The following is a 26,621-nucleotide window of genomic DNA, read 5'->3' as shown; positions in this document are numbered from 1 at the left end:
GAGCAGTTAAACAACAACTTTGCCCCCTTGTAAAACAAATAACTATTGTCCTTCAGTACAACTGCATGGAATAAGGTTTTTTTCAAGCAAGTGTGATGTAAATAACTATTATTGAAAAAACAATTGAAGTACATTACTTAATATGCAAAATATCAGCGCTATTATACGAGTAGACCGACAAGAAATTGTATAAATTAAAAACGCCGGCAATCGGAAATCGGAAAGTATGATTCAAATTAACATCAAAATATTTTTTTCTAAGATTACTACTACCTACAGTAGCGATCAAAAGTATTTTGACAAACGAACTTCTTTCAATATGTTTATGAATAGGGTATATATTTAATCATTACGTTACGATTATATTTTATTCACCCTTCATTTGTTACGTTTCCACTTAGATTACTAAAACTAAACAACAGACTTAGAATTAAAACTGATAATTTGCGCTACAGGTAGATCAAAAGTATTTTGACACTTTAATGAAATGCTTTTGCTGAACTGGCAAGACGTTAAAAAAAAACATTTCATTAATATTTAATGGCATATCCTCTGGCTTTCCTCACAGCAGTAAATCGAGACGGCATAGAGTCCCCTAACTTCTGTATATGATCATATAGTATGTTCGCCCATTCTGACTGAAGACCTTGGAAAAAACCCCATTGTTTGAATTATTTCTGCACCTCACACTGGACGATCCAACGCTTTCTATAAAAGCTCTATAGCATTAAGATCAGTACCTTGACTAGGCCACACAAAAACCTAGATTTTTTTGCATTAAAGAAGCCTTTACATGATCGGATTTGTGTTTGAGGTCGTTATCATGCTGAAAAACCCAGCGAAGTGGCATATTTTCTTTTGTATATGGTATCATTTGTGTGTAGAGTAAATTTTGATATACATATCGATCCATTATCCCATCAATTCGTACGGGAGGCCCGACTCCATGGCGAGAAAAGTATCGCCAAGCCATTACGTTAGGGCCACCAATGCCACCAGGATAGACTGGGTGGGTAAGTACCTGGTATCGCACAACGTGTCTTTTGTTATTTGGACGACGCACATACTTGATACCATCCGACGACATTAAATTAAACTTGCTTTCGTCACTCCATAAAGTTTTTGAGCAATCGGAACTTGTTCACAACTTGTCACGAATCGCGAATGCTAATTGGGATACCTTATTCTTTGCTGAAATATGTATATATTTTTTAATGGGCGTCGACCATGTAATCCATGCTCTATTAAGAGTAGTTTAATAGTAAAAACAACAACCTTTACATTATAGTTATTTTTTAGTTAATTTTTAATTGTTACTGTACGCTTCCATGGGTGTTCTACTGAAATCTTTTTTATTACACGATCAGTTGTAGAAGTCGTTTTCCGAGGACAACCGCTTCTATGCTTATTTGTGATGCAGTTTCGAGCCTTGAACTGCTTATTCCAGACAGAAATCAGATGCGTTGATACACCAAAAGTCCGCGAAACCTCAGCTTGCTACTTATCTTTCTAAAGTGCAGTCGCACCAGCTTGCTTGAAATCGTTCGAATATGCTTTATGTTTGGCATATTAAGAGAAGCATTCCGATGTAATTACTTCCAAAATACTTAAATTCTGCGGCTCTGTTGTCAAAAAAATTGTAAAAAAGAACCATGTCAAAATACTTTTGAACCCGTAAATTGTCATTTTTTGTTGCCAACTTTATATTTTCATTCGATGAAACTAAGCTTTTTACGTGTTTCAAGAAGCTTTTAAGCCATTGATTAAATTATCAAAAATTCATTTGAAAAAACTAATATGTTTCATACAATACCAAAGTTATTATCATTGTCAAAATATTTTTGGTCGCTACTGTACCTTAAATCACTTACGGCCCCGACACTATCATGGATACTGACATTACTTTGACGGAATGACGTTTTTAGTGATAGTGTAGGGAGTGTCATGAAGGAATGACGGCAAGTAATGAAGTTTATTTTAATAATTTCCGTCAGTATTGGAGTTATGTCAAAGTAATGATACTAGAAATGACATTATACTGACAGTGAATTGGTTAGAATGATGGAATGAGAAATGACAGAAAGAATGATGGACGATAATGAAGTTATTAAACATTTTTAATATTTTTGAAGAAATGTCAAAATAATGACATTATACTGATAGTGAGTGGAGCGCATCACTCTAATCCCTCATTCCGTCATTTAAAGGACTTTAGAAGAAGGTTTTATACTAACAAGAGTCATTACTGGCAGTTAAATCAATAAGTGAAGTATACCTACTTTATTATCATTGCTCTAAAGTTTATTTTCACTTGACTCTTAAGAAAAAAGGAAAACATGCAGAATACGATGCACAAAGAAAATCTCTGTCCCTTTCTAAAAGTTTCCATACATGAAATAAAAATTAAAAACCTTTTATTTTATGTTGTTTACAACAATTTAATTATATTTTTACCGGGAAACCCGAAAATCTAAATTTAGTTATCTGCCTCTTTATCGTTCGAATATGCAAAAGTGAGGATGATGATGATGAAAAGTGATAGAGAGGTTAGAAAATGAAATTTCGTGTTTCGCGGTAGACCCCCAGATTGTGATGGATTGTGGTAGTGGCGCCCCCTACGCAGAGTTTCGAGTAATATTCCCTATTCAGAGAAATAGAATAATATTACGCAATACTCTGCGTAGGGGGCGCCTCTAGCACATACTGAGGGCTTACCGCGTAATTTCGTTTTCTGCCTCTTTAACACTCTTGCGTATTCGAGCGTTAGAGACTGATAACGAAATTTCGATTTTCGCATTTCGAAGTAGACCCTCTGAATTTGCTAGTGGACCCTACGCCGACTTTTGCGTAATATTCCCTTTTGCGTTTTATTTCGTGCATGGAGTTCAATATATTTTTTAAAATATGGTCAACATCCCTATTTTGTATATTCTGTATATGGCCTTATATAATAACATGTTGTAAGTATGCATCTATCCCATAAGTAAACTCTCTGGTTTATGGCATTATTTATAAACGCGTTACTGGCCTGAATTAGCTATGAATAGTTTTGATCTTCTCGTTTTGGTCTTTATCTTTCATTTTGACTTATGTATTTGTAAGAAGGATAAAACATATTAACTAAATCAGGCATGTAAAGCTTAAAAAGTTTTATGACTAATTGAGAATGAATAGTTAGTGTTTATGGTTGAATGTTCCATATAAGACTATGCCGTTCGAACTTGCTTTATGACGGACTCTTTTTTTATACCTCTTTACTTCGAACCTCCACAGATATTGTTTTTACTAAACGTCAGGTCAACCGCAGAAACCCCGACTAGTTTTAATCAGCAAAATCCTAACCACTTTTTTAATAATTAATATAATTATGTACAAGTATTAGTATTTCGGATACCCCAAAAACCTGTGTCTTAAAGTGGGCTATAATGGTTTGTACAAAATAAAACGAAAGAACATGTACATTAAATTACAATGAAACAACACAATAAATTGAATATAAACCAATCCAGTACTTACGGTGCACGGAAATCTCAACGCTACGACTAGGTACACATATTTCGTCGGCTAGAAGACTGGCGTCAACTAACAAACAAGTTGTTGTGTTGCTGTTTGCGAGCGAGAAAATTCGAATATTGGCGAGAACTTTTAAATTTTAGCAGTGTTTTAAGCTGTTATTTTATATTTTAGCGCTTTGATTCACTTTACCGGATCCTAGACCGGATCCGGTGAATTTTGCCGGATCCGGTATCTTGAAAAATGTGCCGGATCCGGCCGGATTACCGGATCCGCCGGACCGGATTACAATCCCTACCTTTACCTTACCTTTACCGTACCTTTTTTCTTAACCAAATACGTATACATTCTTACATAACAGAAGAATCCAGTAGGTACAGTCAGCGTCGTATAGTAGGTAGCATCCAAAGTATTCAAATAGTTCGGTACACCATATAATAGGTATGTATGGCGTACCGAACTATTTGAATAGGTACTTTGGATGCTACCTACTATATGATGCTGATTGTACTTTAAGAATAGTTTGATTCCCGGTTCGTGGTAAGAATAAAAAAAATATTTGGATACATTTTTTAACTACCAATCTTTGAAAAGGTTGAAACAAATAAATATTCCTTTTAATTAACTATTTCTTTTTCTGCATTTTTCTGGCTCATCGGGCATAGAGTTGCCACAGTACATAGTATAATTACGACAGGTTAGAAATATTTGAATCGATGATTGAATAATGTCTTGGTTTTGTGTTCTTCAAAACGTACACAACAACATAACTAAGAACGGTTAGGAAAATAATAACTTTAAATTCCCCGTGAAAGGTAATGATGAAAATACTGATAGAAATACTGATAAGTGTGTGGGGAGATTTAGGAATGTCATGACCTGACTGGACCAAACGCTGGAGCGTGATGAAATTTTATGTCATTGCTAATGATAGTGTCGGGGCCGTAACTGAACCACAATTTTGAAACATGCGAACTCATATACAGTGGAACCTGGATAATTGCAATCTCAAGGGACCGGCCATTTTTTGTCAATTAACCAGGTTTTTCATTTAAGCAGGTCGTGTCAATTAACGAGGTTCAAAAAATCGTTGTGTCAATTATAGAGGTTTTCATTAATAGAGGTTGCGTTCTGACAAATTTCTTTTACAGAGGTGCAAATAACCAATGAAAGTAGATTAACACGCTTACGTTCTGGGTTTCTAGTCTATAAAAAAGCTATATATACATAGCTTCTGTCAATACTTGCACTTTTACACTACATTAATTACTACTTTATTTTCTTATTAATAATTTGGGTTTAAAAAATTCCATTGAATTGTAAAAGAAAGTTTTATTAGAATGTAAAAAGAATACTTTGTTTTTGATTTTAACAAAACTATTTCACCTACTACAGGCTGTGATAGATACCCAATAAATAAATTGAATTCTGGATGAAGATATAAATAAAATGATCATTGCTATTAAAATATTGTTTCTGCTGTCTACAACTACATTATTGCAATTACAGAGGTAATAAGTAAGACTCGTTTCAATAATAGAGGTAAAAAAAAAGAGCAAAAATAACGGATTTTTTTTAACACAGTGTCAATTATAGAGGTCTTAGTTGCTATGTGGTCAATTACAGAGGCAAAATTACGAAAAGCACTAAAATCTAAATTGCAATTATAGAGGTTCAAAAATTTCAATTATAGAGGCCTATTGGTCTCAAGGGACCGGGACCGGACTTTTGGTTGCAATTATTGAGGTTTTCCATTTATCCAGGTGCCAATTAACCAGGTTTCACTGTATAAATTCCTACTTTCGTCGAGCTTTGTGCTGAAATATCCAGCAATTGTGTTTTCGCAACCAAGGTTAATATAACTGGAAGAAGCTATAAAACATCACTTGTTAATATTTTCTTTTATTAATTGTTTCATGGAAACGGAAAAGTTCTTGATACTCGCCTCGAAAGTTTCAAGATGTTTTATATTTCTGCGAACAAATTTAAAACCTATTTTCTTTTTTACTGTTCTACAACCAGGTTTTTAATAAATTTATAAGAAACAATAAAAAATGTTTTAATATAACTAAACTTCGGAAACCATAAGTACTATACGTAACGTTTTTGTTGCCTATAGTTTGTTTTTTTTAGCATTAGAAAGAACTTCGCAGAAGTAGGCTTGTGGATCCAAATCCGGCACTTTTAGCGGTAATAATTTGAAGTAAATTATATGTATTGACCATGCTACATTAAATAATTCAATAATTAATAACAATTAAAGAGCCTGATAATAACTGCACGCTTGCTTCTGTGGAGTTCTTTCTAATGCTAAAAAAAACGAACTATAATACATACATTTTAGGATATCTTGGATTGCGCAAACTCGGATTAATTATCGCGGACCAAATGAAAGTATTAAAACGATTTCCAGCTTGCTGGGAATTAATTCGTCGACTAAATCTAATTTGATTGGCCTATAGGTATGTCTAATTGCATCCATTCAGCATCTGTTTTAATACACGGAAGAAAGAATGATCGCGCCGTTACTTCTTTGTTTTGTTGTTTAGTATAGGGGTGACAATACTCAATTTCATCAAATATCGGCACTTCCAACTGAATATTACTCGAATAGAATACTTGACTCCAAAAAAAAAGGTTTTTAAGCACATACAGTACTTTTGACGGAGGTGAAGTACTAAAATAGTGAATAATTAATCTCATTAATGTGATTAACTGATTAAATTCCGTTCCGTTCCGTCTTCCGTGACACAACTAGTGCAACGTGGCTGAAATTTCGGAAAAAAGGTAAAATAATGAAATTGAATCGCGATTAAATTAACCCGTTAATGACATTTTAAACGCGAGAGTACAAAGTGTTATAAATTATAAAATAGTGAAGGACGTATTTTTCTAGAACCGCATAAAGCGATTAATTAAATTGCCAGGAGTTTATGAGTCCGCCTTTGTTTTTCACTGCATTTAAAATGTTTATTTGCAAAATTGTATTTGTAAAACATAATAGTATTAATACACCGATTCGAATGTTGATTACAGTTCGATAAAAGTGAAACATTAATATTGGGCCAGCGAAATGTCGCATGAGAACAGGGCTTAACTATAAGATAACACAATAAACTTGTTGTCAACTCAGGGCAAATTCTAGCACGAAAAATGTCTTGAGTAAAAATTATAAAAACGCACGATATACAGTTCTAAAACTGCCAACATTTCTATAATAAATATGTACATATCATACCCATATAAATTGTACTTACCTCAAAAATTGTTAATAAACCTATTATTCTTTTCTGCGTCATTTCTAAGTGGCTCATTATACGAATTTTCAGCATTGCCCACGTTCAAACAATGATGTTTTACTAAAGTACCTAGGTATTGTACCTGATTACATGACTGTAAGATGAGAAGGTCAGTTAATGATCGTGTTTGTTTGGCATTCATTTTACATATAAATGGTCGTGTGAGTCGTGTGGAGCAGAGCGTCGCGTCGTATCCTTCATTATAAGGCCGCATATTGCTATAAAATATAAAACTACTTGCATTTTAGTTGATATCATGAGAATACATAGGGTAAGTATCATCGATATATTGAGTACCTACATTTTTAACTACAGGTAGTTGTTCATGTGTGGGTTTGTATGTACGTATTAGTAGCAGTATCTTATCAGCAACTACACCACATAGTGTGCCCTATTGAATACTCACAACAACACATTCCGTACTATCGTCCGTGCCTAATATTTATCATTCTATATCTGTGTCACAAGCATGACAGTATAAGCGATATAATAACAAACATATTGTAACGATGCTAGCTTAAGAGCTAAGTTGGCCACAGAAAGCAACCCGATGTCTCGATTCACATTAATACACATACACAGTAGCGGTAAATAATCTATCATATTTTTCCAGCTACATATGTATTTTTTGGTAATTTCTCAAACGTGGCTCTAACTTTTTTGATGAAATTTAAAATATAGGAGCGTATGAAAATGAGTCTTAAATGACTTTTGCCACTTGGGCACCAACGTTTTTAAAGGAAACTTAACTTTATTATCTTTACTTTATTAATGTCCAATAATCATAAATTTCGAGATTTGGCCGTATTGCAGGCAGCATACGATAAGGTCCACCTATAGACAGTTATGTTATGATTAAAAACGTTGCTGTTGTTAGTCCAGTACCTCATGGCGAGAGATAGATAAAGACGTACTGAGCACAAGCAACTTTGATCCGTTGGTCGGGGTAATTCGCCAAGGTCACGCGGTTGGCCGACACCACCATGTCTCTGACCTCAGATTACGACTATTAGTTGTATCGTAAAGTAATAAATAAGTACACGGTCTCAAATCGGAACGGTTTGCCGGCTTCTAAAAATCAAGTGCTAATAAAAGCTTGATGTAAACCGAAGTTAAATAGTAATCTTATACCTTTAAACGAGCAATTCTTGTATAAATTTGTTTGTTTACTCATATATATATTTCGGGGATCTCGGAAACGGCTCTAACGATTTCGATAGAATTTGCTATATGGCAGTTTTCCGGGGCGAATAATCGATCTAGCTAGGTCTTATCTCTGAGAAAACGCGCATTTTTGAGTTTTTATATCATGTTTTCCGAGCAACGCTCGGTCTCCCAGATATTGCTATTTAATGTTGTTAATTACGCTCTATCTTCGTAATGACGCTACCTAGAAATCAATATTATTGAACTCGTGGCAAATGTTATTTATAGAATTTAGTGATCGCTAAATATGTGAAATTAAAAGTACACTGGTGGGTATTAAGGTTATCGTTTTATTCGTTTTTGCTAGGTACAGCATTATACAATCAGTTACATTAAAGAAAGCATCATAAAGTCCCTAAAATAAAAAAGTCAAACCTTCTTAAATCAGATAAAGCTTAATAATAACCCTTAGATCAAACTCTTAGAACATCTGTCTGTGTATACATGTATCGTTAAGTATAGGGAATACTAATATATGTACCTACTTATTAAATAAGTATTGGTTACCAGTTACCACCCCGTTTCCTACTATGTGTTTAGGTTTATGTCTGGACTGTCTGGTCATTTATATACATGTTATTTAGGGCTGTCTAACCAAACTCATCAAATGGGGCTCCGATCCGTTAGGTTAGGCCGTCGCGAGACTGCTCTCGGCAGTCGTGTTGGATTTGGATGTAGCCGAGGCGAGCGGGTTTCGCACGTGGCCGCTGCAGCACAACCGGGTTGTCGACCCGCGGCCTTGGGGCGAAGTCGCAGCCGCGGCCCGCGCCACTACAATGCACCCTAAAACTTCACCCTTAAGATTCAAATCCCTTTAAACGAATACACTACTACTTGTATTTTTATAAGTTAAAATGCTTAACATAAAGCAAAGTTAATTGTAACAGGTTCTGCCTTTCTTGTATTTAATAAATACTAATAAAACAATGAATAAATAAAATATTACAGCAAGGTATAGGATATTATCGAATAAATTGACTTAGTCCCACAGCACAGTAAGCTCAATAAGGCTTGTCTACCTATCTACACAAAAAAATTGCTTTCAAAAATAGATATTACCTGCGAGATTATTTTAGTGCTAAAATCAATAAGTACTTATCTTATAACAAAACTAATAATCTCCTACAAATAATGGTGCGACGAACTACCTGCTACCATAATCGGATTTACTACCCATTGCCTTGGCCGCCGTTGTTAGCCATCTTTGTCACCTGTGTGCCTACCACCAGTTTGGTACTGTCGAGAACGTAACTTGCTTCACTACATATTAGTGCGAGCGAGATGTATAGAAAATAAATTACGTAGATGTTAGCGTATTAGTTTTGACACTGTCTGGTGAGTAAATAGAAGTAGTACCTATTACAAAACCTATTTATTTGTTAATGTTTGTTAGTATGTACATATTTGTCAATCCGCCAATAATATTTATTGTGTAGCGTAGAGGAACCTAAGTCCCAAAGACCCAAAATACACTTATTTTTTATCAAGAAGTTTGTTTTTAAAGTGTCACCAGTGTTAAGATCCGCCTCGTAACCTGAATTAATTTGATTATAGGTAATCTATCTATCTAACCTTTAAACGAGCAATTCTTGTTTATTCATATATGTATGTATATATTTCGGGATTCTCGGAAACGGCTCTAACGATTTCGATGAAATTAATTATATGGGGATTTTCGGGGGCGAGAAATCGATCGAGCTAGGTCTTATCACTGGAAAAAGTGGGAAAACGCGCATTTTTGAGTCTTTATATGTTTTCCAAGCAAAGCTCGGTCTCCCTGGTATTTATAATACTCTACACAATATTGTGGGTATATGAAAATTAGTAGAATATACAAATACATAATGATTATAAGTACCTTTGATATTAAAACAATGGGTCGCAACGGAATCGGAAGGGAGGGAGGAGATAAGCGGCCGGAGTCAAGGAAGGTCATTTTAAAATCGCAAATCACCAACTCCGGCTCGAGTTGTTTTTGTTGTGTACGCCTCGGTCCGGCGGCACGGCCGGTTCGCTCTTCGCTCGCTCCGCACTCCGCACCGCTTTCACACGGCGCGGCGCGGGACTCGCTGCCGCGGATATACATACAACGCTCACCTTACTTTGTTCTTATTTTAATTTATTGCATACTTTCATGGTTCAACGATTGGGAGATTCGAACGTGAGAAAATATAGATTTTAAATTGTATGATTATAAAATAACAAGTAACATACCCGACGTGCTTTTTTTAAATCTAGACACGCGGCAGCGTGTCAAGCCAAGTTCAAGCAAAGGAACTGGCTAGCCAGCGCCGAGTGTAATATTACACGAACCACTTGGTGCCACTTTTGACCCTTCTATAACTCAAAACATCTTTAACGTAAACACATAAAACTACGTGTGTTTAATTATATCCATAAGGATATCTAGAAGCCCAAATTTCATGAAGCTAGCTCAAACGGTTATAAAGATATGAAGGTCAAAAAGTCGTAAATTTTAAGACTGACTGACAGACTTATAGTACCTAAACCTAACCTACTTCCAGATGACCTAGAAGGATGAAATTTGGAATCCAGCTCGGTTATTGTGTGTAACCGTAGGAAAAAATCTAAAAATAAAATAAAGTTAAAAAATTGGGGGGGTCCCCATACAAAAAAAAACATTTTTTATTGGGACTGACATATAAGTACCTAAACCTAACCTACTTCCAGATGACCTAGAAGGATGAAATTTGGAATCCAGCTCGGTTATTGTGTGTAACCTTAGGAAAAAATCTAAAAATAAAATAAAGTTAAAAAATAGGGGGGGGTCCCCATACAAAAAAAAACCATTTTTTATTGGGACTGACATATAAGTACCTAAACCTAACCTACTTCCAGATGACCTAGAAGGATGAAATTTGGAATCCAGCTCGGTTATTGTGTGTAAGCGTAGGAAAAAATCTAAAAATAAAAAAAAAGTTTAAAAATAGGGGGGTCCCCATACAAATATTTTTTTTTATGTTGACTGACATATAGTACCTAAACCTAACCTACTTCCAGATGACCTAGAAGGATGAAATTTGGAATCCAGCTCGGTAATTGTGTGTGAGCGTAGGAAAAAATCTAAAAATAAAAAACAGTTAAAAACTAGGGGGGGTCCCCATACAAAAAAATATTTTTTTATTGTAGCGTTGGAACCGTTACAAGCAGATATTTGAAACTACCCCAATATATGTATTATTATACTTGCTATATTCAAATAAAGTTAAGTCAAAAAATAAGTGGTTTCCCCATACAAAAAGCTTGTAATACGCTCTAAACAACCGGCCAACGGTGTGTCGTCGGCGGCGCGCGGCACCACATAATTATACAAAGAACAGAAGTAAAAACCATACAGCGGAAACACAAGAAAAAACATTAAATCTCAATACCTGCCTAGTTTTCTTTACAAAAAGTATTGATATCCCACCAAAAACATAAATGTAAAAAAGGAGAGCCAAGTTCAATACAAAAATTATGCTTGGCTGTGGGGCTCGCCGCAAAAAGAATGGAGATCTAAATGAGTGCCAAGTTTTATGCAAAATCCAAATATGTATGTATAGGAACAAAATAACATTATAAACAAGTATTAAACTCTATTTCTTTGCTTTATTGGATACCTATAACAATTGCTGTTATTTAAAAAAATGTGAGATCTTAAAGTAGGTTAGATTTGGCTTGGCCAGATTTTATCAGAATTACAATAACAGAATGAATAACTTTATAAAATGATTGATGTAATGAAAACTGGCCAAGTCAAATCTAACCTACTTTAAGATCTCACATTTTTTTAAATAACAGCATTTGTTATAGGTATCCAATAAAGCAAAGAAATAGAGTTTAATACTTGTTTATAATGTTATTTTGTTCCTATACATACATATTTGGATTTTGCATAAAACTTGGCACTCATTTAGATCTCCATTCTTTTTGCGGCGAGCCCCACAGCCAAGCATAATTTTTGTATTGAACTTGGCTCTCCTTTTTTACATTTATGTTTTTGGTGGGATTAAGTTATACAACAATCGATCAAAACCGATTTTGCGTGCTGTGTAACATCCGCGCTATTCATTGAGTTGAGCTTGAGAGTGAGAGCGACAGTTTATATTTAATTAATTTTCATTTCGTTAGACAAGAGAACAGGAGTGTTATTAAATAAGAAAATAAATTACCAAAAGGATCGTCACTTGATCAGCTACAGCGGTTCTCCTGCGCGTTCGGCGTCAATCGGCGCACCTGAACGTAAGCAATGGAAAGGTTTGGAAGTACACGGGCACAGGCAGGTAGAAACGCCGCAGGCCCGGGCCGGGCCGGGTGCACCGCGGACCGGACACGGCGACCACTTGCGAGCGGTCAGCGACTCCCCGTCTGCAGCGCGTCGTGTAGACCACACGCTCTAGGTGGGGTCATGTAGGCCATAGGGCACGATGGGTCGCTGTTCAAAAAAATAAGTACATTAACTGAAAAAAAAGTGACTCCCACTGCACAGAAATTTGTATGCAAAGGCAGGCGTGTCTCACTCCGCGATTTCGTCGCTTTGCTACAGGTAGCTAAAAGTGTATCCGTTCGGCCCCAATTTTGGGGTTTGCCATAAGCCGCGCGTGGCGCTGTCGCCACCTAGCGGCCATATCTGTGCTGATCGTAACAGACGCGTTTTGTTAGAGAGTGAGTCTTCTGTACTTAGTACTATTATTTATTCTGTGGCAAAGGTGATAAGCGATTAGTATTGACTACCTATACATACCTTGTGTGTAAGATTTTTGTTACTATTAACACAGTAGAATGATAAAAATTTGACGGGACATGTGAGTTGACGCTATTGATACGAGTATTATTATATTATCTAAGTAAGTCCTATAAATTGAGAACACTGATTTGGTGATTAGACATTTATCCAGTTCTGGCATACACACGTATGAATTATTTGTATCACCGTTTTGCTCCGACATTGAGCAATGTTGATATGCATGTACTAAACATCTAGACTTGTATAAGAATTTAACACACTGAAAGGAATATGCTGTTGGTATGCTATCAAACGAATCGACTTGTTACAACGACAGTGCCGCAATAATTATCATTTATTGACCTGCCTGCCCTTTCCTACTGCAGACTTGAGGTTGTTCATGCCTACTATACTATAAATAGTTATGTACATAGGTTGGTAACTAACAAGATATTTAGCAGTATCCAACTGCTTGGTTGGGGACAATACCGTGGTTGTGCTTCTGCGTGTCTGGGTGTGAACAGTGTTCTGTATTAGCACACGGTACGGCATCGCCCAAACTTACTCGTTTTGTGACTTCTTTAGCGAAATATATATTACTACAGTTTTAATTACTACTAGTAGTGTGCTCACAGTTTTTACAGTTCTGTACTGAGAAAAGAATAAACGGAACTCTTATAGGATTACTTTTTTATCCGTCTGTTTGTCCGTCCGTCCGTCTGTCTGTCAAGACCCTTTATCTCAGGAAACCGTGGAGGTATCGTGTTAAAATTAAAACCTCCATATACTGCAGTTTATAGTTACTTGAAGCGGTAAAAAAATCAAGTTACGTAAATAAAGATCCGGCCGTTTATGCCGCAAAAAACGTATTATTCGACTCTCTCAAGGGAATCAAAAGGTTCTTTAAATCATTGCCCAAATTATTTTGTTGAATGTCATTTCGCAACCAATTATTCGCAAATTTCATTTTGCTGAATCATCAATTACTTATCAATTTACTTAGCAATAATTGTTAGCAACTGTATGTTTGACTAAGAACTTAAAAAAACACTTTTTAAATTTTTTTTAGAGCATTTAACTGAAAATATTCGGAAAATTATTCGATTAAAGATTTACCCCCTTATTCATAAACGTTTACTAAAGTTAACAAGCCGATAATAATCGTCTGTCCCTTTCCGACGTATTGGTATGATGGAAAGGGACAAACGATTATTATCGGCTTGTCAACTTTAGTAAACGTTTATGAATAAGGGGGTTAGAGTATTCAAATAGCGTTTTTAATCTTAACTTAATAATTATTCTCTTTAATTATCTAAAAGCTCGCGCTACGCCAATCACGCCAATGTAATTCAGCTACTCGATATGGCGCTGTAATTCATTATCATTATTAATATTGCTTACTTATCATACCCGAGTCAAGGGCTAAAGACACTGGTATACGAGTAAGTAAGCTCTTCGATTACGTATAACGTTGTTATTGTTAGTGATCTCACGGTGGCGGTCATGTTACACTGGCGTTTTCGAGATGTCTACACGCATGCGAGTAACCAAACGTTGGGACGTTGACGTTTGAAAACGAAAAGTCGTATGTGACTGTGAACTTCCTATTATGACATGACTATTTGCCATCCACCGTAGAATTTGACTGATAGAGAGAGTTGGACGTATTAAAGGTCTACTTGTCCTTAAATTTTTGTATGAAATTACAAGCAAATATCAGCCTTAAAGCCGTGAATTAAGTATTATATTATTACTATAGTCTGCGAAGCTTATTTTAAGGACTATGACTCTGTAGAATTTTACTAATGCTGTAATTCTGTAATGCGCCATGGTAATCGACAGCCCAAAAAAAATTGAAGCGGTAAAATGGTCTAGTGCTATTTGATCGCAGTTAACCTAATAGTCCTAACACGCTGTCCCTGCTTCGGTCGTCTTTGCACCTATCTTGACTCTGTCAAATAACTATGAGTTACTGTAAATTAAACATCTGGGAGACCGAGCTTTGCTCGGAAAACATAAAAACTTGAAATTCGCGTTTTCCCAGAGATAAGACCTAACTATATCTAGACACGCGGCAGCGTGTCAAGCCAAGTTCAAGCAAAGGAACTGGCTAGCCAGCGCCAAGTGTAATATTACACGAACCACTTGGTGCCACTTTTGACCCTTCTATAACTCAAAACATCTTTAACGTAAACACATAAAACTACGTGTGTTTAATTATATCCATAAGGACATCTAGAAGCCCAAATTTCATGAAGCTAGCTCAAACGGTTATAAAGATATGAAGGTCAAAAAGTCGTAAATTTTAAGACTGACTGACATACCTATAGTACCTAAACCTAACCTACTTCCAGATGACCTAGAAGGATGAAATTTGGAATCCAGCTCAGTTATTGTGTGAAAGCGTAGGAAAAAATCTAAAAATTAAAAAAAGTTATAAAATAGGGGGGTCCCCATACAAAAAAACCATTTTTTATTGTGACTGACATATAAGTACCTAAACCTAACCTACTTCCAGATGACCTAGAAGGATGAAATTTGGAATCCAGCTCAGTTATTGTGTGAAAGCGTAGGAAAAAATCTAAAAATTAAAAAAAGTTATAAAATAGGGGGGGTCCCCATACAAAAAAACCATTTTTTATTGTGACTGACATATAAGTGCCTAAACCTAACCTACTTCCAGATGACCTAGAAGGATGAAATTTGGAATCCAGCTCGGTTATTGTGTGTAAGCGTAGGAAAAAATCTAAAAACAAAAAAAAGTTAATAAATAGGGGGGGTTCCCATACAAATTTCTTTTTATTGTGACTGACATATAGTACCTAAACCTAACCTACTTCCAGATGACCTAGAAGGATGAAATTTGGAATCCAGCTCGGTAATTGTGTGTAAGCGTAGGAAAAAATCTAAAAATAAAAAAAGTTAAAAAATAGGGGGGGTCCCCATACAAAAAACCTGTAATACGCGCTAAACAACCGGCCAACGGTGTGTCGTTGGCGGCGCGCGGCACCACATAATTAATACAAAGAACAGAAGTAAAAAACATGCAGCGGAAACACAAGAAAAAACATTAAATCTCAATACCTGCAAACTAGGCAGACTGGATACCTATAACAATTGCTGTTATTTAAAAAAAATGTGAGATCTTAAAGTAGGTTAGATTTGGCTTGGCCAGTTTTTATCAGAATTACAAAATATATATGTTGAATAACTTTATAAAATGACTGATGTAATGAAAACTGGCCAAGTCTAATCTAACCTACTTTAAGATCTCACATTTTTTTTAAATAACAGCAATTGTTATAGGTATCCAATAAAGCAAAGAAATAGAGTTTAATACTTGTTTATAATGTTATTTTGTTCCTATAAATACATATTTGGATTTTGCATAGAACTTGGCACTCATTTAAATCTCCATTCTTTTTGCGGCGAACCCCACAGCCAAGCATAATTTTTGTATTGAACTTGGCTCTCCTTTTTTACATTTATGTTTTTGATGGTCGATTTTTCGCCCCCTAAAACCCGCATATAGCAAATTTCATCGAACTCATTAGAGAGTTTCCAACATCCCCGAAATATATAAATAAATAAATATACAAGAATTGTTCGTTAAAAGGTATTAGATTATAAAGTACGGAACCCTCGGTAGGTGAATCCGACTACCACTTGGCTTTTTAAGTCTACATTACAAGTAGGTACAACGTCTATGTAAATGCCACACACACATTAAAAAGAAATATATTATACTATTATCACTATCAGACAGTGTAGATCCTTTTTGCTTCGCACTCCAAATACAATTGCATTTGTTTGTAATTAGTTGAGGGCGGGAGTGACCGGCGTTGGAGCGTTCTCCGAGAGTAAACCGTCCGCTCCGTTCCGTTAATCGCCTCCGCTCTGCTCGCCGTCCTAAATATAGAACTGCATAATGTGGTTATGAACGAGATCGTCCGAAGCGTAGCGCGGCGCCTACTAAACCTCCCCGTTGCTAACGCTTTGCCCACCTTAGAACATACCTCCTATTCCAGGACCACTACCACCAGTTTTGGCATTGACAGATACGCTCGCGTCTAAGTAACTTACTCTCTATGCATCTCGCTCGTACTCGCATATTAGTGCAAGCGAGATGTATAGAAAGTAATTTACGTAGACGCGAGCGTATCTGTCAATGTCAAAACTGGTGGTAGCCGTACTGATTATTTATTTGTAAAACGCCCACACTAGCGTCTTGAGCGTCGGCGTCTAGTCAGCGCTATGGAAAATGACATTGCCACGCAGTTGCGCCAACATTGCGTCGAGCAGCAGCCATAGAGTTGACTAGACGCCAACGCTCGGATCGGTATCGTCTTAGGTCGTCCCATTAGTTTTTCGTCAAGTTCTTAAATTAGTCCTATTCTGCTTTCGTCACTCATTCTATTTACATTGAAAGCCACCGACGATTGTGACGAATGTAGAATGGGTGACGAAAGCAGAATAGGACTAATTTAAGAACTTGACGAAAAACGAATGGGACGACCCAAGACGATACCCTCGGATCGGGACACGCTACTGTGGGGTAGCACTGAGAAGTTTTCCATACTAACTCTGGAAATTTTTAGTATTTGTTGTTATAGCGGCAACAGAAATACATCATCTGTGACAACTGTCTAGCTATCTCGGTTCATGAGATATAAGCCTGGTGACAGACAGGTGGACAGTGGAGTCTTAGTAATAGGGTCCCGTTTTTTCTCTTTGGTTACGGAACCCTAAAATAACATACTACATGTATGAAGTTATAGTTAGTAAGTATTTAGTTTGTGTGTTAGTTTTTTTGACTCGACTGAGTTTAGTATGGAGTCTTCCAAAAGGAGTATTCGGGGATATTAAAGGGTCTGCAACGCACACCTCTGGATTTGCAGACGTCGCATACCGTCAGGTGGTTTGATAGCGATGTACTTAGTGTAAAAAACATCAAACTAATTAAAAATTCTAAACTGACGCAAAACATATTACACACACCAAAAGAACAGCTAACGAACCCTAGAATTTGGCCTTGTCCATGTCTTCGTGTCACATTGGTGACTCCCCTCCCACCGCTATTGTTATCACCCCAGGGATAACACGAGAATTATATTCATACACAACCCATTCTCACCCGTTTGCTACTTTTCCCATTTGTTCTGGGCACAAATATGAACAGGACTTGTAGCGCACAGTCTTGGTACATCGTACCCAGTGTTAAACCTTTTATGACCAATGTACGCTCCGTTTCAATCTAATTATATAAGTATTATAGATTTATAGCCCAGCCTTTCATACCCCAAATAAAGAAGATAGCATTTCTTTTGTTTTCTCAAATAAACGAAATTCATCCCAATGTATTATAGTACAACCAGGTTCACAGTACACTTTTTTTGGGCAGTTGTGTAAAAATAGGAAAACTTTGTATAGTACGATGATATTAAAGAGAGTTTTATAAAAGCCACCCTAATTTTATAAAACCTACAGTATCTATTCTCTACTAACACCATTTGTTAGAAAGAGAGGCATAGTTGTAGCTCTACGAAACACTAGGTGTCAATACGATATTTTATCGAACTCTTAATTGTACAAGTACAAATATACATATCTAGATGTTAAAAAAACAGAACCATAATCATTAAAATAATTCTTTAAAACCCACAACATATTTTTTTGCTAAACAGATGCGTAATGGTAAACCTATCTCGAAAAATCAATATCACTCACTGTTTTAGTAGAATTTGTTGCCTTAATTGGCAACACTGCCGTTTGACAGCTAGCCAGCTGTGTGGAATGTATTGGAAAAATATCTCAGAAAGTGTAGCGTAGCCGTCCTTGATGTGTCATCCATTATTACAATAATTTCAACGAAACGTGTAGGTTTCCCTAATCTACATTTTGAGGTGTTTAGTTGTAGTATTCGCCCTGTTTGTTATTGTGCAGTGACGATTAAACACTGAGTGGAAGCTGTAGGTGGGCTCAGTGGCATAGTTGAAATGTTTATGTAACGTTGCATTGTTAGGCTTGCTGAGTGTGTATTATCTTTGTTCCAGATTATTGTGTGAGAGTATCATTGAGTGTGAGTCAGCGTGGTTCGGAACGCGTCGCAAGGTGTGGTAGTACGCGTTTATGGTGCTAGGAGCGGTCGCGTCAGTAGCTGCTGAAGGCACATCAGTGGATGCGGAAGCAGCGGAGTAGCGCTCGCTCGGGTATGGTGCCGGGCAGGTAGCGCGCGCGGGCGGCCTGCGCAGGCCCAGAACAGCAGCCGCGAGTTTCCCCAGCGTCGTCTATGGCCGAGCAACACATCTCACCGTCGTCGTCACACTCTGCACTCTCGAGAGAGTCCACAAGGTAAGCAACATATCATTACTCATCCAACACAAACCATTATGATTATGCCTTTTACCCAAATATGCACAAAAGTCTCAGGTAGTTATTAACAGTGTGTTCCAAACTGAATGTTGAGGTGTCTTCTTAAGGTTTATAAATGTATTTCAGTGGCTACACTGCACCTTAGATAAATGTGTAGGGGCCAATGAGTTTTTATGGCTGTTGTCACTGCGGGCCGGGCCTATGGCTCTCCTGCTTGCTTTCAATGGGTCTTTCCTTTGTTTGAAAAGGCCTACCGAACCTGGCTGCCTTAGGGTGTGTGGTGTGGAGCGGTGTACAGTGGAGATCTCTTTCTGTGTCAATATTGAAAGCAAAAATATGCCTAGTCTATAATAATGCCCATTTGTTGTACAGATGTCTGCTTATAGATTTATGTAAAACTTGCTTCTGTATACTACATAATTTCCATAAGACTAGGCAAGTAAATGCTTGATAGATATCAAAGTAACATAAGAACGTGATTGTATGTGTTCTTATCCTCTAAATTATTTAAACTTACTATTATTGCTAATGTAGGTATTGGGCAAAGCAAATAAGTACTACTATTTTTTAAGTTCACTGTAATGTTGTCTTTACAATTAGAATAAATTGAATGATATTATTATCAAATAAATATTTATAGGTCGTTTATTTTTAGCATTAGAAAGAACTTGGAAAAGTGTAAGTGATTATGACATGTCTTTCAATTCAAAAACGCTTTTTAAAAATCAGTAACTATTACTTATGAAAGCAGAAGAATATAAATGATCGTATTAGATTCATAAATGTTACATATTTGCGGTATCTTATTTTTAAAATGTGTTTTTCAATTAAAAGACACATCAAGATTGTTTACCTAATTTCTAATACTAAAAAAAACGAACTATAGATCAATCTAGTAAAATATTTACACATAAAGTCTATTTCAATAGAACTTGCTAACTATGTAAACAAATCGCCATATTGAAATTGTCTCTGAATGATCAATTTACTAGTGATGGGCAAGACTCCTACTTACTACTTTACTAATGTCAAACCATATCGAATAATAAAATACCAATAGTAAAAAACAAGTAGTTACTTATTTTTAATTTGTTTAATCACGATCAAAAGACAAATTAGTACTTAAGAATGATGTATTGATGTATTTTATAACCGCGGCGATAGGTACAGACTGTACAGAGCGTGGGTTGGGTAGTGTGTAGCGGGTTTATATCACAAACTTTAGTCACAACACTACCCATCATAGACAATTGTAGAATTTAAAAGAAACAAAACCGCCATTCCATCAGGTCCTAATAACCTAACTTATGAAACCATTATTAACTTTTAATGAAATATCCAAGATACAGTTACATATTTATGTATTTTACGGAACGGACCGTTTCAATAGTGTATATGTGTATGGTTTCAATGGTATTTGATGAGGTGGTGTGAAAATTCAAAGAGAAACAGTGATAAAACAAAATTACGTTGTTTGTTTACATAGTTAGCAAGTTCTATTGGAATAGACTATACTTAGATGTTATATCTCATTTAGCAAAATTAAAGAAAATAAAAAATGAATACTGAAGCTTAAATTCATTAACTATTAGAGTTAAACCAAGCTAAATTGGCAGCGCAAACAGTGCAAGTGTTATTTGAAACATCAAACTTCTATAAAATTATGACAACAACTCTAATTACTTTTTATTATGAAGGTTTTCATTAGAAATTTAATGACTTCATCATATCTAACTATTAGTAACTCCATTAGATCCATCATTGTTAATTATCAGATCTCATTTCATAATTGTAGTCAAAAAAGGATAATTAGGTAAGTATGACATCCACAAACTTTATTTAAAATTGTAGGAAACAGGTAATTAAAGGCTTGGTATGAGAATTGAGTGGATGTTCCAGCCAACAGTCAATTTAAGGGGCCCACTGATTAACAGTCTGTATACGGTATCGGCCTGTCAGTTACAACAAAATTTTGACAGTTCCGAACAAATGACAGGCCAATATCGTTCGGCAGACTGTTAATCAGTGGGCCCCCTTACACTTACATAGTTAAAGTACAGTATGTATCAGAACGAAAGGCCAAGAAAGAGACCCATTAATGTTTAGGTCATACTGAGCAACTTTTACTATGGGACCAACCCCGAAAACACGGAAAAAGAATTGGATGTTTCATACATTTTGCTGGTCTGATGTTGAAATTTCCTATGGGAGAGTCATTTTTTTTTCGCGATTTCGGGGTTGGTCCCATAGTAAAAGTTGCCCAGTCCCAGTATGACCTAAACATTAATGGGTATCTTTCTTGGCTTTTCGTTCTGATACATACTGTATATCAGTTGTTATCTTAATGATATTCGTATTACGACATCTTGAAAAATGCTCTATGGCAGTGTTTTTCTAACTTTTTCATGACGCAACCCCCTAAGTACAAACAAAATGTTTCGCTTATGTAATGTTTTATGGCTTGCAGAATCTTCTAGGGGGTCGCGACCTACTGCCCACGTCCGACTGCGTAGGAGAAGTGTTTTCTATACTTGATCAAGGGGCTTCTTTCTTTATGAGTAGGTTTAGAAGATTCTAGAGAATCTAGAGCATATAGCACAGTAAGGTTAAGGTTAGGTAAGTTCTGGATTATGGAGCAGATGTTAACATTAAACTTAAGTCATACTCATATTCATCCTCATTCATATACGAGTACATATATAAGTGCGAAAGGCATAAAATAATATCATGATATTTTACCCAACTTTAAAGTCATTTTTAATCAATGCATAAATTAAAAATTTGACCATGTTACAGTTGTGACAACTCTATATATTCAATTATAATAGTTACATAATTACACAATATTTAACAAGATTTAGCACTGCAATGGTTAGAGATGAATTGGGAAAAAAATGCTCTATGGGAAACCAGAATTTGATTAAATAAAATAATAATGGCAAGTTCACAACATCTACACAGTATCAGAATCAAAAGTAGTAAATGAAATAATGCACCACAAGTATCGGGCACCCTCGAATACTTTTCGAAATGGTTACATATCAGAATACCGAAAACTGATTTACCTAATGTTGAATCACCTATGCTTGATTCACCTATTTTTAAATTACCTATCGATCATTTTACCTAAACATTGACTGACCTAAGTTTATAATACCTAAGCTCAACTAACCTAATGGACGAAACACCTAATGCACGATATACCTAATGCACGTTTTACCTACTGCACGTTTCACCTAAAGCTATTATACCTAATGCACGCATCACCTATAGCTGATATACCTAATGGACGATACACCTAAATACCTAATGAACAATGTACCTAAACTTGATTTACCTAATGGACGAAATACCTAAAACTGTTAAACCTATCGCACGAAATACCTAAAGTTGATATACTTCCTGAACGAATTACCTAATGTTGATATGCCTAATGCACGGAATACCTAAAGTTTATATACCTAGTACAAAATTCATATCATTTTGCCGAATGATCAAGTGGCAACTCCACCCAATAAATCGTATGATTTTCCAACCTTACAGTAGAAACTGTTTGTTTGGAGAACAACTTAAAAATACACTTTTTGAAACGCTACTTTTTAGGTAGTAGAATGATTTTGTAAGTCTAATACAAAATTAGTTATCTTATCAAAAACTTAACATCATCATCATCAAAGTTAACATCATGACAATGAAATAAAAGTCGGTTTTGGCACTGTTTGGAGTGTTTGGTCGCAGTTAACCTAACACGCTCCTCCTCGCTTTGCTCGTCGTCGCACCTATCTCGACTCTGGTAAATGACTAGACCTTATATTATAATAAAAAATGGTAAGCCAATTGAATGATTTGGCTAAAAAAATGTATACCAAATGTTGTATGTCCTAATAATATTCTACTAAACAATAATTAGGTACATTTTTGATTTAAGGTACATATTTCGTTCATTAAGTGCATCGACTTCAGGTATTTCGTGCATTAGGTGTATCGAATTTAGGTATTTCGTTCATTAGGTATGTTAACTTTAGGTAATTCGATCATTAGGTATACCGACTTTAGGTAATTCGTGCAGTAGGTATGTTAACTTTAGGCAATTCGATCATTAGGTATACCGAGTTTAGGTATTTTGTGCGTTAGGTATATCAACATTAGGGGTTTCGTGTATTAGGTATAGTAGCTTTAGGTATTTCGAGTATTAGGTGTTTTAACTTTAGGTAAATCGAGCATAGGTATTCTGAGCTTAGGCAAACCAATTGTAGGTGAAACGTGCAATAGGTAATTCGTTCATTAGGTGTTATGAGCTTAGGTTAATTGATCATTTCATTAGGTATTTAAAAAAATAGGTGAAACGAGCATAGGTGATTCAACATTAGGTAAACCGATTTTCGGTATTCTGATATGTAACCTTCGAAATAGATATATATCTCAACAGTTCCTATTCAATAGTACTTGTTCTAATTGTTCTACTAATAGAGACATATCAGTATATTAATGCTATTAGAGAATAGTAGATACTTTTGACGCGTAGTCTGATATGTTACTTTAGATGCTTTCTGTACAATGTTTTCCCATATCAAGATAATGAAAAACTCATTCCTGCAACTGCATGTTCAATGGATATATAGTAGTGTACCCTATGATGGGCGTGGAACCAGTAATGGGACAAAAAACCACAAATCCTGTAAAATAAGTGTCTAAAAGTAGTTTATAAACACTGCCTGTATATTATCATAAATAAGAGTCCTAGAGCTGTTTCAGTTTGAATTTTTATTAAATTTGGTTGTTTTTTAAGAAATTGGCGTCAACCCAAAAGTTGTCGTGTCACTGAAAAAAAATACCACTACTAATTCTTAACAACTTCGCTAAGAGAGGTGAGTTAATTTATTAAATTTTAATTAATTAATACTTGATGAAAACTAGAATGTGTTTTGTTAATTGCATTTACCATGAGATAAGGTATACAACATACTATGTTGTGACTCCACAGATGTAAAAAAATAGTGGTATTTGGCCCAATCCCATTATAGGAGCTGTAAAACTGCATACCTCCTATAATGGGCAATTTACATAATGATGCTTGCCATGCCATCATTTCATGTTTAAACAATACAGAAGTAAAATGTAGTTACGAAATATGTCAACCAGGAGGTATGCTCGGACTTCGGATAAATTAATATCGTTTTTTAGTGTGGGTCAAATCTTGGTAGCCGAGTTTGAGCCACTTTCCCGTTTTCCGATTGAGTTGAAATTTTGTATTCGTAATTAAATATGCAAATCGGATGATAATGCAATATTATGATAACATGGACCAGATCTGATGACCTATTTCAATATTTTATACTGATAGAGCAGTGTCCATTACTGGGGGGCCCATTACTGGAGCTTTGGTGTCCATGACTGGAGAAAAATAGCATAGTTTTAATTTGTTAAGTATGTGGAAACTCATTGCAGTATCTTTGATACAACACGCCTGAAACATGAAAGACGGGTAGGACTTTCATCTTTCAATACGCTAAGCGGTAGACCATTCACATGTATTAGGGAAATATCACAAATACTCCAAATTCCCTCTTAAATGTCCCATGACTGGTGCTGTTACTATACATACCAACCTCATTGTTTCAAATAAAGGAAATATTTTTACTTGGATAACACTCGAACTCGGCCTACCATCTTACCTGAGCTACCTCATCTTACGAGACGGCTTTCTTTAAAATAATTAAATAATAAATACATAAAAGTAAGGACTGTATCGTTTATTATAAATACAACTTTACTTAGCCGTTTTTTCTGGTATTATATTTTTATTAAAAAATTACACATATAGTTTAATTAATGCTTTAATAATAAGTAACATTTCGTCCTGGGAGATCACGTAAAGCATATGGTTTGGACAATATTTACCCAATCCTCCCGAGTAACTACAATGATTTTGGACAAATACTACAAGAAAATTTACGGTTTGCGAACAAGACGAGATATTACACAAAAAAAATCGTACTATGTAAACAGCAATTACATATGATTCGTAAAGCGAAACATCTGGGCATAGTCTAATCATTTCTTTTAGTTGGAAAAAAAGTTTTGGATCTGTGCTTGGTGGCCTTTTAGAGAATATGGCATGTTACTTACGACAACCCCGACTTTGGTATACAATATAACCATCATGGAGCGTTTCTATCGACCTGTTCTAGCCATGGTTCAACGCCATGAATGTCCGTTAGGCTTTGGATTTCGGTAGATTCTTTTAGCTGTTTCCCTCATTTCGCTGGCGTCAGAAATTGACGGGAATCCAAAATGTTGCATAAAAAGTCGTTTTCATGTAAAGATAAAAATTCACCACATTTATTCTGTGGATGTTCAATTGAGCAATCATGAAAAGGACACTTAGATGGCATATTTTGGCAGCATATTAACCTTTTGTTTCTTTAAATCGTACCAAGGAATCGGTGAAATAGTCTCAAATTAAGCTCGATAGGCTTGTCCAAATTACAATTGCTAGACGGTATTAAAATCATCATAAAGTCCCTAAAATAAAATAAATGTAAAACCTTCTTATATCAGATATGGCTTAAAAATACCCCCAGAGTATACCTTAAGAACATAGTAATACAAAATAATACACACGTCAACAGTTAGACCAGGTTTTATTTGTATTTATTATAAACGATACAGTCCTTATGTGCCTAATTTTATATTATTTATTTCTAACATTGTGGTTTCGTTAGCAAACTAGAACATCGTTAGATGTGAGTGCTAAGTCCAACATTAATTTAAGTACTTCCCTATTAGTTTTATTTATAAATATTATCTATTATTGATCCCATAAAATGATTAACTTAACGTAATTTGAAGGCATAAGGATGATGAGGATGTTTGACTTGGAGTTACATGTTAATGTCGATGCTGTAGCTCACTATAATCTTAACGTGGCATAGAAACTCCGTAGCCTGTTTATGAGTGAAATTTGGTTATCAATATCAACTAATGACAAAAAAATTATTATTCTACAGAAAAGTACTGCCCTGCAAATAAAACCCACCTCATCTAATATGGCAAAACCCTACATAACTCCAATGTAAATTGTACAAAATTACTTAGTTGAATGTGAACTGATATGTTATGTTTTTGCAGTAAAAGCAATTGACATTGAAACTGATTATTGCTGATTTAACTACTCCAAGTACTCTATTTATTTCAGTGTTTAAATAGCAATGCTTACTTAAAAACAGTTTTCAATTTATATATCACTTTGCAAGAGAAACGTCACTTTATTTTTATTGCTGGGTCATTCCATTCCCCTTTAAAGGTGTTTTATTGATTACGTAGGTACATACTTGAAAAAATATTACGGTGAAAATAAGCGCCTTTGAAAAGTTACGCCTCTTTTGTGTTGATGCTTAAGGTGCTGCAGGTTCAAAGAACATTTTTCGAAAAATCGGATCGGTTTATTGGATCACAATACTGTTGCAAAAAAAAAATTTAAAGGCAATCTTTAGACCGTTCTC

General features: G+C 35.5%; 1 protein-coding gene across 6 annotated transcripts in view; it reads left to right on the top strand.

Moving 5' to 3' along the window:
- The window catches only part of LOC134678983 (E3 ubiquitin-protein ligase TRIP12), an 81,118-nt gene that overhangs the window by 13,083 nt on the left and 41,414 nt on the right, over nucleotides 1–26,621 (top strand). For 4 of the 6 annotated variants that reach the window (XM_063537745.1, XM_063537743.1, XM_063537746.1 and 1 more), the window contains exon 2: nucleotides 18,798–19,095. In XM_063537745.1, coding sequence (XP_063393815.1) covers nucleotides 19,034–19,095 — 62 coding nt within the window. In that variant the 5' untranslated portion in view covers nucleotides 18,798–19,033. Of the gene's footprint in view, nucleotides 1–18,559; nucleotides 18,718–18,797; nucleotides 19,096–26,621 lie in introns of those variants that run through there. The other 2 variants (XM_063537741.1, XM_063537742.1) reach the window with 2 other exon arrangements.

This window comes from Cydia fagiglandana, chromosome Z (assembly GCF_963556715.1).
Source record: "Cydia fagiglandana chromosome Z, ilCydFagi1.1, whole genome shotgun sequence".
Lineage (NCBI taxonomy): Eukaryota > Metazoa > Arthropoda > Insecta > Lepidoptera > Tortricidae > Cydia > Cydia fagiglandana.
Note: the sequence above shows the minus strand (reverse complement) of the source record. Positions and strands in the feature narration are given on the sequence as shown.